Source organism: Miscanthus floridulus, chromosome 12, assembly GCF_019320115.1.
Source record: "Miscanthus floridulus cultivar M001 chromosome 12, ASM1932011v1, whole genome shotgun sequence".
In the NCBI taxonomy this organism is placed as follows: domain Eukaryota; kingdom Viridiplantae; phylum Streptophyta; class Magnoliopsida; order Poales; family Poaceae; genus Miscanthus; species Miscanthus floridulus.
Window position 1 is genome coordinate 12,243,601 of NC_089591.1, and position 19,029 is coordinate 12,262,629.

Genomic DNA, 19,029 nt, shown 5'->3' on the forward strand with positions numbered 1-19,029 from the left:
TGGAGGGCCATCACCAAAAGGAAAAGAAGTGTATTAAATAAACCACCATAACACAATTAAGATAGGAGACCATGGACTGCAAAGGTGTGGGGCCACCATATATAGGGGTAAACAATTTACCAGAGTGTCCGAAGGACTTCTTTGTACACAATGTTTTCAGTAAGGTTAGAGGCTAGACCTGTGTCGTCGTCAATCAAAACACGCAGCCCATCTCTAGATGTGACACGGGATATAGCAACATACAATTGCCCATGAGAAAAAACTGGGCGCGGTAGGTACAGGCCAACGCTATGCAAAGTTTGCCCTTGGCTCTTGTTTATAGTCATTGCATAGCACAGTCTTACTGGAAACTGGCGTCTGCTAAGAACAAATGGCCATTTAGTGCTTGACACGTGCAACGAAAGCCTAGGGAGCAGAACCTTGTCGCCAATGTGAGAGCCAGTTATTATCTGAGCTTCCAACACGCGGTCACCTAACTGGGTTATTATAAGACGTGTACCATTGCAAAGGCCAGCACTCTGGTTTAGATTGCGCAGCAACATTACGGGCGACCCAACCTTAAGCATAAGTTTATGAGAAGGAATGCCCTTGAATTGTAGGGAGTTTAGGAATTCAACAGGGTAAAGTAGGTCTGCGTTACCATGGTCCTTGGAGGTTTCAACCAAAGAATCGGAACTAAGGTATACCTTTTCACTGCCTGGGATTAAAGAAAGGACGCAGTTATTAATATCATTGATGGTATCATTTTTTGGAGCAATGATAGCCCGTTCCCTTAAGTAGTTTGGGTCCGAGTACAATGTGTCTAAGTTGGGATAGGTACATCTTATGATATTATCAATAGGGGAGCCAAGTTTTGGAACCAAGATGTCATGAGGTATCTCAACCAGCTCAGAGTCTCCATCATCAGTATGATTACTACCCGCAGTAGTGCCATCCCCAATAGTCAACACCCAATCACTAAATGCTCTCACCTTATCAGTTGGCAAACCATTGCAAGACATCTCAAGTAAGCGCATATTGATTGTTAGCTTTAGGATCTTAACATGTTTCCATAGATAAGAGTTAGTTATGGACGCATCAATGGTGTCTAACCTGCTGCCGCCCTCGACCACAGGCAGCATTTATTAAGACACGAAGAGTCTGTCTCCCCAAGAATGTCACGCATGCTACGATCTAAAGATTCGAAGCAATGTCGGTGGGTCATGGGCGCCTCATCCCATATGATCAAAGAGCTATGCGCTATTAAGTCGGCAAGAAAAGTTCCCCTCTTAATATTGCACACGGACGACTCATCAATAACTATAGGAATTTTAAATCGGGAATGGGCAGTACGGCCTCCAGGCAGTAGTAAGGAAGCAACTCCAGATGAGGCCACAGCGAGGATGATAAGCCTTTTGGACCGCAGGCGCGAAATAATCACATTCCAAAGGAATGTCTTGCCGGTGCCACCGCATCCATACACAAAAAAAAAATTGTCCTGATTTCCTATAGACCGACTGTGTGACAACATCATAAACCTTTTTCTGTTCAACGTTCAGCTGACTAATGAGGGTACCATGGATTCGCACGAGATCCTCACAGTCATAGGCTAGTTCCTCAGCTAAAAGCCTATTTGCAACTCTACTACGCATGGTTCGATCAGGCTCTGGTAAACCATAATCAGTCATTAAACCACCGTTTTTGACAAACAAGGAATCCAGTTCAAGCAATACATGGTTTTTTAGTTGATCCTTTGGAACATTATAGGTAGGCAGCTGCACCAGCCTTTTTATGCTGTAAAGTATATCGTCAGTAAAATATTCATAGAATTCATTGAAGAGGGAGGCTGCGTCGCAGACAGAGCAAAAAAGGATTATAGTAACAAGAAGTTGACGCATCTGAGTAGATGATCCCCACATAGATGCTTCCCTAAGGGCCTCACGCCACTCACTATCATCGCCAAGAAGACCCATAGACTGACATGCATCCTTAAATGTTGGATATAGAACACCGTTAATAGTTCGGAGGTCTGTGTAGGAAGTAGCACCCTTGGCAACGTTGAGGAGCATACGAAGGTAATACAGCTCACCACAACTAGGATTGATATATATAGCTCTACCAATTTTTGTAGGCCCCTTGCGTGGGCGCCATTCCTTGTACTTTTTATGCCAGACCCACTTTGTTGGGAATTCTATATACGTTAACTCTCGAGCGCATGGGAACTTCCTATTAGCAGAAAACCATTCAGTGAGGGTTGTCTGCATGTAACTATGGTCATGTACAATAGTAGACAAGGGTTGGTTAGCTGGGTAGACAACGCTATTCATGAAAGGAAGGTGCACAGCCAGCCTTTCCACCACAGGAGTCCTATAGTGAATATCAAATTCAAACAAGTGCCAGATAGCCTCATGCGGAGATAGGTAGCGGCAATCGATGTACTCACGGACCTCATCCACATCCTCAGCCTGCCTCTGGGAATCTAATGGCTGGGCACTATGGCAGCTACTACCAACCTCAACGTGCGAACTGTCCCCAGCTACGTTAGGTGCACACGTTTCAATGACAGCCTTAGCACGGTCCGGCCCTTTTGTAATATATTTAAACAAGTATTTTATAAGATGTGTCTTGTTACACCATTCAGTATTTATATGTGCTCTAAATCTTTTCAACAACGTCATATTGTATGGGACAACCCAATCGTTGTCAAGTTTAACACCGTATCGCTCGACAAAGTGCCCTATGTCAGGACGGCGCCTATACTGCACAAAGCCATCCTCACCAACAATCGTGTTTTGTTGAGTGCCCTTTGGGAAGAACTTGGAACACTTGTTGTTTTTCATGCACGGGCATTTCTGATTCAGCTGACCACAAGGGCCATGCACCATAAATTCATCGATAAGACTATAACCTAGTGGGTCACATGCCCTATCCGGTATCTCTGCACATATTATTGAGTCAATAAAAGAAGGATGAGGGTCTTGAGTGTTACCTTCAAGCCAAACCAAGATATGAACGTGGGGCAGGCCACGCTTTTGGAACTCGATGGTGTAGAGCACTGAAACAGGAAACGGCGGTATCAGGATTAGAACGATGGCAGGCAATCAAATAAGTCATTCCATGGGAGACTGTCTCGGTGTATGTGCCTAACTGGATGGTAAGGAATAACATATGGGACCACACCTAGGCAAGTCAGCTACCCAAATGGTTTTCCCTGGTAAATCCATTGTGCAGTAAGCATCCACTAGATGCCTAGGGAAGACTCTTTTCCAAATAGGAAATATAGTGATGGAGGGTGGGAATTGCCAGCTATACCTGCACGCGCCTTCCCAAAATAAGTTCCTTTCTTCAACCCAGAAACAAGCTCGGCCACCTTTAGCTTGAAGACTCGACTAACTATATCAGGCCTAGCGTCAGGCTTTTGTCCTGGAACAAATATAAGGGCATCAGCTATTTCTTGCCACTTTGGATTACATGTAAAAGTAATAAACATATCTGGAGGCCCATATGATCGGCAGATGGCCATTGCATCCTGGTAATTCTGAACCATATACCGTTTGCTCCCTGTAAAGCTAGTAGGCAAAATAACCTTCTTACCAAGGCCACTAACATCAACATCACACCTGCGAAGCGCATCCTCGAGGCCCTTGTACACCTCTGACCTCAGGTTCTTATTGTTTCTAACTATAAACCTAAGCCTATTCTCCTCCACGGATGCGAAGGCGTCAACAATATATTGCTGGAATAATCGGTCACCACGTATCAATGTGGTTGCCTCACATCTACGTTGCTGTAATCTATAAGCATAGTACTCAAGCATTGTGACTGCACCTCTAGCTCCAACCCTCAAGGGTGCTGACCTTTTGTACCTAATTCCTATTTTGAAGCCCTGGTCCCCATAAGGGAACAAAATCGGGTACTGCAATGCCATATAGTTTGCATGTAGGTTGCTAATTCGTTTAAGGCCGCCACCCCTAGCCTGAACGATTATATCTGGGCACTTTTTTTCCTCAGAAAAGTCCCCAACTATCAAAGCAGCTATCTCAGACCCTGCCGGCGCACTATACTGGGGCGCGTTCTTGGACCTATCATGTAACAGCCTAAGACGTAACGGTTGACACTGACTATGTACCAGTAAGTCCCCAGCTGCCCTAAATGATTTTACCAATGAATTTGATTCATCAAACATTCGTACCAAGCCTTCAACTATCCGTTTGTCAACCTGCCTACCATCGTCAGACTCCCTATGCCTATCAAAAATCGCCATTCGATTTTGAACTTCATTTTCAGTGTCAAAAATATAGAGCTGTGCATAAACTGGAGACGCACCCTCATCTGGCAGCAAAGAGCCAATTCTATGGTGGACCTGACCATTAATCTTAAACACATATGGACCAGGCCCCTTGTTTACACCTGTGTCAATTTTAGCACCAAGCGATGTGAAAGCAAACATAGAATTGTAGGAGCGAATAGATTTCATAAAATATTTGGAAAGAACACCACCATTTGGATTCAACAGCCCATCTCGTAATTACTTGGTCTTCAACCTTGTGCATGACGTACAGAACGTGAGGGCCTCCATGCCATGGCTGATCAGCAGGGTAGGGCCCTGGCTAGCAGGAGGGGAACAGGCCAGGACAACGGCGGACCGGCGGACGGCAGCAAGAGAAGGAGGAGAAAAATCTAATTTACTACACGAGGGATTTCCCAAACTAGGGGCTCCACTTATAGTAGTTTTGGTGTGCTTTGCCCAAGGGGTTGGTACATATATATATATATATATATATATATATATATATATATATATATATATATATATATATATAGGGAGAGGCTATTCAGCAGCCGGCTACAAAATAAGTTATTCTATAGCCACCTCTATTTACCATAATTTTATATACTAATTTACCATAATGTCAATACATATTTACGATAGTTGGGTTACTATAACACATGGGAATATTTACCATAACGTTATAGTAAACCACTTAGTAAGGAGTTACTGTAAATCTCGTAAATTAACATAGTAATTATCGTAACTCAAAGTGGCTACAGAATAAGTTATTCTGCAGCCAGCTATAGGATAGTAGTTCTATATATATATATATATATATATATATATATATATATATAGGGAGGAAAACTCTCAACATCTACATCAACTAGCAATATGGTACTAATTGATGTTGCACCATCCACCTCCACTAATAGGCCTAAATAATCATTTAAGCCCATTAGTAAATAAAGACATTGGCCTTTAAGAGTAAGTGGAAAATTGGGCTCGGATTTTTCTAATTTCGAAATTACTTAATATCATGAAATAAAAATAATTCTAGAAAGTCTAGATTTACCATTTATATCATGAAAAATGCTTTGAAGCTTAGAAAAATCCCTGGAAAAATCCTGGAGATAAATTAAAAGATGTGAAAGGCCATACTGCCTCTTTCCTGGTCGGTGAGAGGAAGCCCCACATGCGCTCAACGTGTTGCTGTTGAAGTCTGTGGAGGGTCTGACAACAAAAAAACAACACGTATCCAATGAAACGTATGAACACTTGATGGGACATGCATAGAAGGACAAAAAACACCTGCTCTTCCCAGGTAGGATAGTTACTGTGTTAGGAGAGATTTACCCCACATGTCTTCTTCCCTTATATACAAATTGACTACCAGCCGCTCATTTACACGCACGCAAGCTACTATCAGCTAGTGCATTTCTTTGCATGGGAAAAAATACTACCAGCTACTTCTCTGCGTGCAAGAAGCTCACAGCTGGCGGCAGGAATTTACAGCGCATCTAATGCCTTGCATGAGGCAGATGAAACGCAAAACAGGAACACAGCATGTAGGCCGCTCTGAGGGACAATACAAGGTACGGTTAGGTAACTCATAACTCCTCCTTTTGTCCACACCTATGGACATGCTAAATAATAAGATCTGGCATCAATTAAACATAGGGGGTGGTGAGACTGGTAAAGCACAACCCCCTACTCCATCATCCTGGTTTCTACAATCTCAGCGGTGAAACTTTTCCGTTCTCTCTTTTGTTCCCATTCACCAATCAGAGCACAGCCAAGAGGTACAACCCTCCTGGGGAGCAAACCACACAGACTTATATTGATGATGATGTTCTTACCCCCATCCATGCTCCTACTAGATGAGTGGGAACCTACTTTGTGAGATATATAACATACAGTAGTGCATACATAGGCCACATACCTTCTACATCTAAAACAAAAGCAAATATAGCTACGAGGCCATGGCCGTAGATATATTTGTTCCAAATAAAAACTCAGACTAGCACATGCTAAGCTCTGAGAAGAGGACCAAATAACATAAAATCGGTGAAAGTAACATTAATAATTTGACACTGTATGTTTCTGCATTCTATCCACGGGACCACATCCTGGCACATGGACCACAGAAAGCGCTGTTTTTGCAGCTACAGGAGGAACCTATTGCAAGGAAAGATCTGGAAGGCTGAAGTACCTACCACTGAGCTATGCCTGCTTGCAGACTGCTAGTGTAGTCCTAGACACGGAACCTGGCATATAAAAAGAGAAGCTTGCACAGGTGTAGTATTGCCGACTTACATGAACCCACAGGTAGGTGAACTACATGCACGACAAGGATGGGCTAGCCGATTATATGTTGTTACTGCTAACAGTAGCCACCTTCAATGAGATGCACTCTAGGAACGCCACCGTGTGTGGTAGGTGCACCTCAGCTGTCTCACACCGCAATTAGTTCTGTGCGCACGTGTGCACAGGGAACTACTATTTTGGCGGGGTACATGCATCCACCCACACCATGACAAAACACACGCTAGGTACCCCTTATGTATTAGACCTTGCACCCTGCTGATGGTGGCGCAGATGCACGGCCATACCGCACTTAGTTGCTCTATTACTTCCACTGGTCAGATCGTGTATTAATCTAACGGCCAATGGTGGAAGGGTCGGACACAAAAAACGACAGCACCTAACAGGCACATATCTCGCAGGCACACACTCATTCAGCAAGGTGTCATGACCTGCACACACACACAAAGAAACATATCTAACAATACATTCATGTAGCTTGTAAACCCTTGCACAGCTGGATGGATGGGACATTTAGAAGCCATCATAACGGACTGTCCATAGAGGTAAATGGGTAGAGTGGTTCAGGGACTGTGCTAACCAATTAAAACCTAGTTCCATCGATAGGCCATGCTGCCTCCTTTTTGGTCGGTGAGAGGAAGGCCATATGCGGCAGATGCATCGCTGTAGAGGGTCCGAGGATAGGGACCATTCCACAAACTTTTTCTTAACAAACCCACATGATAGATGTGTTTCCGTCCCTTACAAATTTACCATCAGCTACTCATTTACACGTAGGAAAATCTCTATCAGATACTGCATTCCTGCGCATGCAAAAAAATAAATATCAGCTACTCACCTGCATGCAGGGAATTTACTATCGGCGGCAGGAATTTACAGCGCATCTAATGCCTTGCATGGGGCACCTGAAACGAGGAACAGAAACACTGCATGCAGGAAGCTGTGAGAAATAGGCAAAGGTACAGTTAGGTAGGGCATAACTCCCCTTGCATGACCACATTTATGGCTAGAGTAAATAATAGGATCTGGCATCAACTAAACATACGCAATGGTGAGAACGGTAAATCGCAGCCATCGTTGGCACTAAACATCTCACTTTGATCCTTGGCATTTTTTTGGCAGGGCTTTCATGCACAGGCCATCCAAATTCTGGGCAACTAGGCAATGTATACTGTTAAACGGCAGAAACAGCAAAACAATCAGGTCAGCATTCATCGCCCCTACTCTACTATCCTGATTTCCACAATCTCCATGACCGAAATTTCCTGCTTTCTATTTTTTTTACATTCACCAAACAGAGCACAGCCAAGAGGTACAATCCCCATGTAGACCAAACCATAAAAACTTATTAGCACATAGGACTCAAGGTGCGAGTGCAGGCACTGCATAGATAGTAGTATAATGTACAAGGAGCTGGATACGTTCACAAGGAAGACAATTAGACAGAACACTTTAATTGACCTGAAGCCAGCACACATGGAGGTAAAACAAATAGGGAGGCATACAGACTATTTGCTCACCAACCGAAGACGCCTGGTGGCAACACAGCACCAAGGCACTCTGGCCGATAGGTAAAGGCCCTAGTTTAGGCACTGCACCTAAGACAACAACATAAAGTTGCCTACCTACTAAACTGGCATAGCGAACAAATAGATACATGAGCCTAGGGGTCTCCAAAGCTCAACATAAGTAAGGACTCATAGGCCAAGTTCATACCACAAAGGGACACTACCCAGTACATGACACGCCTAAAACTGGAACAGCGACTATGGCGCCAACACGGATCGCATAGAGCAGCATCAGATTCATTGGTCGAAGCTGTGTAGCCACAGGGGGTTGATGGTGGAGTCCAAGCACGTAGGCCTACTCATCGCTGGAAATTAGAAATACTTTGTCAGCAAACTGATGGAACCCAAAACTAAAATAGTATAAGAATGAATAGGCTACCTTGCTCCGGCTTTCTTTGCAGGGAATAAATCCCTGCGAGCAGACCTCTGTCTCTTTCCTAGAATAGTTCTGCAAGAAAAACTATATAAGCAAATCAGCCATACAGGGTCCATACTCCACTTGGGAAGGTGACCATAGCCATACTTAACATCCAATGTTGGAGGGACCTAATGTAATACCTTCTAAACCAATTTTGAGGGGTGCGAAGAGTGCAGTACGTGGATATGGCAAATGATTTAAACTACTTAGTACACAAAGGTACATACCCATGCTCTTCATGGACATTAGAGGGTACCTCCTTCCCCTTGCTGGATGAGGTTTTGGTATTAGCCACTATGGCAGGGGTAGGAGGAGGGGTTGAGCCACCGTCTGCATTCTTAGGAACCTCAGGAACGACAAGAACATGTGTCTGATCGTCTTTTCCAGAGGCAACACCTGATGTCCCAATCTTGTCCATAGCTTTGGTATCCCTAGGACGATGCGGCGAACGTTCGGTAGGACCACGAGCCTGACCAACCGTTGGATCGGGAAACACCCTCCTAGCTTGAAAGCAAAGCTAGCCAGTCCTAAACGTTTGCTCACTGATAACAACCTGGAAGACGTACTTCCGACCAACAAGGCCGCGAAGGGGTGCAGGCAGCAAAATCTGATTGGATGAGCTTTCTTCAACAAGCTCAGCAGCAGTCCACCGGACAACCTGTTCAGCTACTCCTCCAAAGAGAAATATTTTCACGCGGCCAGTGCTATCCTCGATGATCACACTTAGCTTATAGCTTGGGTAGGCAAGAAGAAGGCACATTAGAAATAAGTTAGCGGCCTTTGTTTCCTGGGTAGGACCAGTTACGTCTGAAGCAAGGATTACCTGGGAACAACCACTGGTTTAGCCTCATCGCAGTTAGTGCATTCAAAGCCATCGAAAGTAGCCTTCAACCCCCGCTTGCATGTATTGCAACCTTTATACCACCAACCATTGGAAATGTCTATTTCTCTTACAACTGCATCGCAGGTGAAACGAACAGCCTACATGGAAGGGCAGATTAAATTTTATTAACCCGACGTGAGTAGGGCATATAGGTAATTGGTATGAAGGAGGCAATACATTGCTGTCGTGGGGATCCAATGCTAGGAGCTCGGCAATAGTTTTCCTGTTGGCGCCTGCTTCATCACCAAAACCCGCGTCTGCATCATCATCGCCGGGCAGGAACACAACTTCGGAGCCTCTTCCTTGTAAACTAAGGACAAGGACAACAGCTATTTACACACCCTGCAAATCAGTAAAGGTTGAACAGCAGGGAAGCCATATTACCTAACACGAAAAGCGTTCACTTCTAGAAGGTCAATGTTCATGTACCATTTAGTGCCATCACCGCTCGCACATGTTGTGGCACCTATGTTGGCAGTGGGCTGGACAGGTTATATCAAGAACTAGGTGTAACACAGAGGATACATAGAAACGATACTATAAATAGCATGCACCTAAGTATTGCTTCACTTGCACCCTAGCAAAAACCATCACAATAGGTTCATCTTTATCAATGGTTTCAATAAGGTCCTGGTCTTCAAACGAAGTTGCATGCTCGCCCCACAATGTAATTTGTAAGAGATGGTCGCTGCAAGCATAGACACAATAAATTGATGCTGACCAGAATACTCATAAACTACCACGGAACCAACCATAAGTCATGTAGCTCCACCACCCGCCGCACGCACACACCATTTAGGCCACTAGATCGCAACACGGGATGTATGACTGCAAGCTGCCCGATAACATCTGTTTGGAATGCAAACACCACGTTACCTGTGAAGTAAATCAGGGAAAATAGGAAAAGGGAGCCTGCACAGGCAAGGCAAGGGCAGTGCATACCTACTAGGCCATGACCGCTCCCCCGTCTATAAGTTAATTCTTCAAAGTCCACAAAATTGAAAACATAAAGGGGAAGCTGGGCGGCCATCTCTGTAGGTATCTCCTCTACAACAGTCCACGGTGTAAAATAAATTGTCTGTGGGTTCGGTACAGGGCTATACTTCCTTGCCTGCTTGCTAACTTGGAACTTTTTAATCATATAGGTGCTGCCTTCAACTAAAGAACCAGCAAATTTGTTAAGGTCTTTATGCCCGATGCAAGCGGTAATACCCACACCCTGATGTAGAAAGTCTCAGATTGCATGGACACAGTTAAAGAGAAATAGCATGTACCCACATGTAGCAAGGGACATACCTGTTCATCAACCAGAACAAGTTCCATGGCAGTTACACCCTTCCACTTAGAAGTCAAAGATAGTTTCCACATCCTAGCAACTCTAACCTTGATGGTCCAATTGTGCCATGTTGGATTAATCTATGATACCAAGGTGTACTCCATCTGGTGGAGGGCCATCACCAAAAGGAAAAGAAGTGTATTAAATAAACCACCATAACACAATTAAGATAGGAGACCATGGACTGCAAAGGTGTGGGGCCACCATATATAGGGGTAAACAATTTACCAGAGTGTCCGAAGGACTTCTTTGTACACAATGTTTTCAGTAAGGTTAGAGGCTAGACCTGTGTCGTCGTCAATCAAAACACGCAGCCCATCTCTAGATGTGACACGGGATATAGCAACATACAATTGCCCATGAGAAAAAACTGGGCGCGGTAGGTACAGGCCAACGCTATGCAAAGTTTGCCCTTGGCTCTTGTTTATAGTCATTGCATAGCACAGTCTTACTGGAAACTGGCGTCTGCTAAGAACAAATGGCCATTTAGTGCTTGACACGTGCAACGAAAGCCTAGGGAGCAGAACCTTGTCGCCAATGTGAGAGCCAGTTATTATCTGAGCTTCCAACACGCGGTCACCTAACTGGGTTATTATAAGACGTGTACCATTGCAAAGGCCAGCACTCTGGTTTAGATTGCGCAGCAACATTACGGGCGACCCAACCTTAAGCATAAGTTTATGAGAAGGAATGCCCTTGAATTGTAGGGAGTTTAGGAATTCAACAGGGTAAAGTAGGTCTGCGTTACCATGGTCCTTGGAGGTTTCAACCAAAGAATCGGAACTAAGGTATACCTTTTCACTGCCTGGGATTAAAGAAAGGACGCAGTTATTAATATCATTGATGGTATCATTTTTTGGAGCAATGATAGCCCGTTCCCTTAAGTAGTTTGGGTCCGAGTACAATGTGTCTAAGTTGGGATAGGTACATCTTATGATATTATCAATAGGGGAGCCAAGTTTTGGAACCAAGATGTCATGAGGTATCTCAACCAGCTCAGAGTCTCCATCATCAGTATGATTACTACCCGCAGTAGTGCCATCCCCAATAGTCAACACCCAATCACTAAATGCTCTCACCTTATCAGTTGGCAAACCATTGCAAGACATCTCAAGTAAGCGCATATTGATTGTTAGCTTTAGGATCTTAACATGTTTCCATAGATAAGAGTTAGTTATGGACGCATCAATGGTGTCTAACCTGCTGCCGCCCTCGACCACAGGCAGCATTTATTAAGACACGAAGAGTCTGTCTCCCCAAGAATGTCACGCATGCTACGATCTAAAGATTCGAAGCAATGTCGGTGGGTCATGGGCGCCTCATCCCATATGATCAAAGAGCTATGCGCTATTAAGTCGGCAAGAAAAGTTCCCCTCTTAATATTGCACACGGACGACTCATCAATAACTATAGGAATTTTAAATCGGGAATGGGCAGTACGGCCTCCAGGCAGTAGTAAGGAAGCAACTCCAGATGAGGCCACAGCGAGGATGATAAGCCTTTTGGACCGCAGGCGCGAAATAATCACATTCCAAAGGAATGTCTTGCCGGTGCCACCGCATCCATACACAAAAAAAAAATTGTCCTGATTTCCTATAGACCGACTGTGTGACAACATCATAAACCTTTTTCTGTTCAACGTTCAGCTGACTAATGAGGGTACCATGGATTCGCACGAGATCCTCACAGTCATAGGCTAGTTCCTCAGCTAAAAGCCTATTTGCAACTCTACTACGCATGGTTCGATCAGGCTCTGGTAAACCATAATCAGTCATTAAACCACCGTTTTTGACAAACAAGGAATCCAGTTCAAGCAATACATGGTTTTTTAGTTGATCCTTTGGAACATTATAGGTAGGCAGCTGCACCAGCCTTTTTATGCTGTAAAGTATATCGTCAGTAAAATATTCATAGAATTCATTGAAGAGGGAGGCTGCGTCGCAGACAGAGCAAAAAAGGATTATAGTAACAAGAAGTTGACGCATCTGAGTAGATGATCCCCACATAGATGCTTCCCTAAGGGCCTCACGCCACTCACTATCATCGCCAAGAAGACCCATAGACTGACATGCATCCTTAAATGTTGGATATAGAACACCGTTAATAGTTCGGAGGTCTGTGTAGGAAGTAGCACCCTTGGCAACGTTGAGGAGCATACGAAGGTAATACAGCTCACCACAACTAGGATTGATATATATAGCTCTACCAATTTTTGTAGGCCCCTTGCGTGGGCGCCATTCCTTGTACTTTTTATGCCAGACCCACTTTGTTGGGAATTCTATATACGTTAACTCTCGAGCGCATGGGAACTTCCTATTAGCAGAAAACCATTCAGTGAGGGTTGTCTGCATGTAACTATGGTCATGTACAATAGTAGACAAGGGTTGGTTAGCTGGGTAGACAACGCTATTCATGAAAGGAAGGTGCACAGCCAGCCTTTCCACCACAGGAGTCCTATAGTGAATATCAAATTCAAACAAGTGCCAGATAGCCTCATGCGGAGATAGGTAGCGGCAATCGATGTACTCACGGACCTCATCCACATCCTCAGCCTGCCTCTGGGAATCTAATGGCTGGGCACTATGGCAGCTACTACCAACCTCAACGTGCGAACTGTCCCCAGCTACGTTAGGTGCACACGTTTCAATGACAGCCTTAGCACGGTCCGGCCCTTTTGTAATATATTTAAACAAGTATTTTATAAGATGTGTCTTGTTACACCATTCAGTATTTATATGTGCTCTAAATCTTTTCAACAACGTCATATTGTATGGGACAACCCAATCGTTGTCAAGTTTAACACCGTATCGCTCGACAAAGTGCCCTATGTCAGGACGGCGCCTATACTGCACAAAGCCATCCTCACCAACAATCGTGTTTTGTTGAGTGCCCTTTGGGAAGAACTTGGAACACTTGTTGTTTTTCATGCACGGGCATTTCTGATTCAGCTGACCACAAGGGCCATGCACCATAAATTCATCGATAAGACTATAACCTAGTGGGTCACATGCCCTATCCGGTATCTCTGCACATATTATTGAGTCAATAAAAGAAGGATGAGGGTCTTGAGTGTTACCTTCAAGCCAAACCAAGATATGAACGTGGGGCAGGCCACGCTTTTGGAACTCGATGGTGTAGAGCACTGAAACAGGAAACGGCGGTATCAGGATTAGAACGATGGCAGGCAATCAAATAAGTCATTCCATGGGAGACTGTCTCGGTGTATGTGCCTAACTGGATGGTAAGGAATAACATATGGGACCACACCTAGGCAAGTCAGCTACCCAAATGGTTTTCCCTGGTAAATCCATTGTGCAGTAAGCATCCACTAGATGCCTAGGGAAGACTCTTTTCCAAATAGGAAATATAGTGATGGAGGGTGGGAATTGCCAGCTATACCTGCACGCGCCTTCCCAAAATAAGTTCCTTTCTTCAACCCAGAAACAAGCTCGGCCACCTTTAGCTTGAAGACTCGACTAACTATATCAGGCCTAGCGTCAGGCTTTTGTCCTGGAACAAATATAAGGGCATCAGCTATTTCTTGCCACTTTGGATTACATGTAAAAGTAATAAACATATCTGGAGGCCCATATGATCGGCAGATGGCCATTGCATCCTGGTAATTCTGAACCATATACCGTTTGCTCCCTGTAAAGCTAGTAGGCAAAATAACCTTCTTACCAAGGCCACTAACATCAACATCACACCTGCGAAGCGCATCCTCGAGGCCCTTGTACACCTCTGACCTCAGGTTCTTATTGTTTCTAACTATAAACCTAAGCCTATTCTCCTCCACGGATGCGAAGGCGTCAACAATATATTGCTGGAATAATCGGTCACCACGTATCAATGTGGTTGCCTCACATCTACGTTGCTGTAATCTATAAGCATAGTACTCAAGCATTGTGACTGCACCTCTAGCTCCAACCCTCAAGGGTGCTGACCTTTTGTACCTAATTCCTATTTTGAAGCCCTGGTCCCCATAAGGGAACAAAATCGGGTACTGCAATGCCATATAGTTTGCATGTAGGTTGCTAATTCGTTTAAGGCCGCCACCCCTAGCCTGAACGATTATATCTGGGCACTTTTTTTCCTCAGAAAAGTCCCCAACTATCAAAGCAGCTATCTCAGACCCTGCCGGCGCACTATACTGGGGCGCGTTCTTGGACCTATCATGTAACAGCCTAAGACGTAACGGTTGACACTGACTATGTACCAGTAAGTCCCCAGCTGCCCTAAATGATTTTACCAATGAATTTGATTCATCAAACATTCGTACCAAGCCTTCAACTATCCGTTTGTCAACCTGCCTACCATCGTCAGACTCCCTATGCCTATCAAAAATCGCCATTCGATTTTGAACTTCATTTTCAGTGTCAAAAATATAGAGCTGTGCATAAACTGGAGACGCACCCTCATCTGGCAGCAAAGAGCCAATTCTATGGTGGACCTGACCATTAATCTTAAACACATATGGACCAGGCCCCTTGTTTACACCTGTGTCAATTTTAGCACCAAGCGATGTGAAAGCAAACATAGAATTGTAGGAGCGAATAGATTTCATAAAATATTTGGAAAGAACACCACCATTTGGATTCAACAGCCCATCTCGTAATTACTTGGTCTTCAACCTTGTGCATGACGTACAGAACGTGAGGGCCTCCATGCCATGGCTGATCAGCAGGGTAGGGCCCTGGCTAGCAGGAGGGGAACAGGCCAGGACAACGGCGGACCGGCGGACGGCAGCAAGAGAAGGAGGAGAAAAATCTAATTTACTACACGAGGGATTTCCCAAACTAGGGGCTCCACTTATAGTAGTTTTGGTGTGCTTTGCCCAAGGGGTTGGTACATATATATATATATATATATATATATATATATATATATATATATATATATATATATATATAGGGAGAGGCTATTCAGCAGCCGGCTACAAAATAAGTTATTCTATAGCCACCTCTATTTACCATAATTTTATATACTAATTTACCATAATGTCAATACATATTTACGATAGTTGGGTTACTATAACACATGGGAATATTTACCATAACGTTATAGTAAACCACTTAGTAAGGAGTTACTGTAAATCTCGTAAATTAACATAGTAATTATCGTAACTCAAAGTGGCTACAGAATAAGTTATTCTGCAGCCAGCTATAGGATAGTAGTTCTATATATATATATATATATATATATATATATATATATATATAGGGAGGAAAACTCTCAACATCTACATCAACTAGCAATATGGTACTAATTGATGTTGCACCATCCACCTCCACTAATAGGCCTAAATAATCATTTAAGCCCATTAGTAAATAAAGACATTGGCCTTTAAGAGTAAGTGGAAAATTGGGCTCGGATTTTTCTAATTTCGAAATTACTTAATATCATGAAATAAAAATAATTCTAGAAAGTCTAGATTTACCATTTATATCATGAAAAATGCTTTGAAGCTTAGAAAAATCCCTGGAAAAATCCTGGAGATAAATTAAAAGATGAGGAACTCAGACAAAATATTTGGATCTTAAGAAAAGATTGTTGGGAACTTAGAACATAAAGATTAAGGTCAAGGATGTAGAAATTAAATTTCAGAAAGAAGCTAGAAAATTCCTAGAGATAGTTATTCATCTCCTAAACGTATTTAAAAAAAGATATTTTGCACATAGAAACACGAATGCAACAAACATGTTTCTACCTTAAGATAAATTTTAATTTAATGAAAATTTATTATTTCCCTATGTTTTCATGAGCACAAAAATACCTTTAGCTCTATTTCAATAGAAGCAAATTTTTGGGTGTTACATGTAACCTTGTTGAAAGCATCTTTGTGATACATTTGAGGGAGTAGTTGAGCAATGAAATTGGCCAATAATCATCAATAGATTCTGGATTTTCTTTCTTTGGAATAAGGGCTATGAATGATGACTTTATACTAGAAAGGTCAATATTGTGTTCACAGAAATCTCTGAACAGTCTGATAGTGTCCTCCTTAATAATGTTCCAACATTTCTTTATGTAAAGACCATTGAAACCATAAGGACCAGGAGCATGACTATTTGGAAGATTTTTTATTACTTGTTCAATTTTGTCATCACCGAAATCTTCATCCAAATTTTCCAAGTTATGAACCGTCAGCAAGCTACCGAGGTCATAAGAAATGTTGGTGAATTCACTTACTCCCATTCTGTTCTTGTAGGCAGTCCATAGGAGATTGGCCTTTTGCTCATGGTAAAGGACAGTAGAACCATCTGCATTTGTTAGGGAGACAATGAAGTTTCTTTTGTGAGAGATAGTTGCCATAGTGTGAAAAAAGTGAGTCTTCTCATCTCCTAATTTGACCCACCTTACAGAGTTTCTTTGTTTTGACCCTCTCTTGTGCCACTAATGTCTTCCTTTTCTGTGTATGATTCCAAAGGGGGAGAATTTGTAGGACCAAAAGCAATCCCAATCATAATAATTTACAAGTGGTAATGGTCTGAGAAAGGGAGAATAGTGGATTATGGAGTTAGTGGGAGGCTTAAATCCATAATGCAACATGGGGACATTTGCAAGGGCAAGCTAAGTTACCAAAGTTTTCACAAGTGGTATCTTTTTGCATCATATAAACTTGCCTTTGCATTGCATCCAAGTAAGTAGATAGTTTTCAAATTTTCACATCAATTATTATGATTGCTTTGGTCGTGTTGCCATCAATCACCAAAAAGGGGGAGATTGTAAGGAAAATGGACCCTAGGCCCATTTAGTTTGAATTTTGGTGTTTGATGATCAACATGACTAAATTGGACTAATGTGTTTGCTAGTGTTTATTTTATAGTTCAATAGAATGCAACGTGGACTTGGACCTAGTTTGGAACATGAAGAAATTGATCAACACTCAAAAGAAGACATTGGAGGAGGTGTGGAAGACAAGCAAGAAGTCCAAGATGTGAACATATCGAAGCCTGATCAAAGCCACATGAAGAAAGCGGAAGTGAACGATGGCTGAGTGGGCACCGCCCTAGGGGTGGTGGTGCCACTAGGGATAGGCTGCTGCAGCTGCAAAGAAGAGGGGGCACCAGATAGAGCCATGTGCACTGCTCTAGTTGATAAGATTTAGAACATAGGTTGCATAACTCTTTTGCGGTAGAGATAGCAACACACCTAGCAAAACTGTAGTTACACATTTAGAGAGATTACTTTCTTGCATAGGTTTTGACTAGATGGAATTAGAGGCCTTAGGTAGAACTAGAATTTTAAGTTGCCTAATTCACACCCAGCTCTTAGGCGTCATGGTCCATTACATGGCTGATATATAGGGGTAGCATCAATCATGGACCCTCGGATTAAACCGACTTAAAAGAACGGCGTAGATGTGATCTTCAAGGCGGTGGAGAACGGATGTAGCGAGGAGGGACTGACAAGTGGGGCCACATGGCCGGCCGGCCTGCAGGTGGCATCCTCTCTAGGTCTGCTTCCGTGGTTTGCCTTCCAGTGTCTTCTAGAGTCTTCTGGATTTATTTTCGTCATGGATAACTATAATTAAGTTTGACAATTGGGTCCACCTTGATGGATTTCAGAATAAAACCCGCTGAAAACATAGATTTTAAACCCCTAAATCTATGTTGGTGATTATATTCATGTATTTATTCAAGTTATATTGACGGTTTATGATGGATGATAACTACCGTCAACACCTAACCCATTTATTTCAACCACATGCAATTCTCCTCCAATCTCATCCAATCGAACAAGCGAGTTTGGTTGTCAGGTTGGTAACGTAAACGTAAATAAATTAAATCGTTATGGCAAGAGAGATAGTTGAACTAATTTTATTTATATTTGTGATACCGGTGAACCAACCAAATAGCACGCAAGGTCTAATGAAGAGATGGAACTGTGACATGAGAATTCGAGGCGTGGCACATACGGCAACGCGTGAGAAAGGAAAAAAAGGAAACGTGCTATACTTGGAGCTAGTGTGTGCATTACATTTTATTATTCGTATAAGAAATTAGTTAATTCATTACATTTGGAGCACAATGCTTATTATTATTATTATTATTATTTTGGCTAACACTACATATAATTTTCAAATAAACGCACAACGACCCTGAAACTTGCTTTTGAGCATTTCAAAATTCAGATCGCTTCACGGCCCATATTAGAATTTGATATTGGAACTTGGAAGAGCCGAATTGGCTGTTCACAACCCACCAAATTGCATGTTATCGGTTATTTGGCAGTCATTCCTTTCCG

At 43.0% G+C, this 19,029-nt stretch overlaps 2 protein-coding genes and 1 pseudogene across 2 annotated transcripts; all 3 read right to left on the reverse strand.

The window, feature by feature from the left end:
• Positions 1-690: 690 nt before the first annotated feature.
• Positions 691-4,558, reverse strand: LOC136495552 (uncharacterized). The gene is made up of 4 exons (XM_066491452.1): positions 4,540-4,558; positions 3,292-4,389; positions 1,498-3,034; positions 691-697 (listed from the first exon to the last, which is right to left on the reverse strand). The coding sequence occupies exons 1-4, from the start codon at positions 4,556-4,558 to the stop codon at positions 691-693; spliced, it is 2,661 nt and encodes an 886-aa protein (XP_066347549.1).
• A 2,782-nt stretch (positions 4,559-7,340) lies between these two features.
• Positions 7,341-10,886, reverse strand: LOC136495553 (replication protein A 70 kDa DNA-binding subunit D-like; annotated as a pseudogene).
• A 694-nt stretch (positions 10,887-11,580) lies between these two features.
• Positions 11,581-17,094, reverse strand: LOC136495554 (uncharacterized). The gene is made up of 4 exons (XM_066491454.1): positions 16,629-17,094; positions 14,182-15,279; positions 12,388-13,924; positions 11,581-11,587 (listed from the first exon to the last, which is right to left on the reverse strand). Exons 1-4 carry the CDS (start codon positions 17,092-17,094, stop codon positions 11,581-11,583), a joined length of 3,108 nt encoding a protein of 1,035 aa, XP_066347551.1.
• Between the last annotated feature and the right edge of the window lie 1,935 nt (positions 17,095-19,029).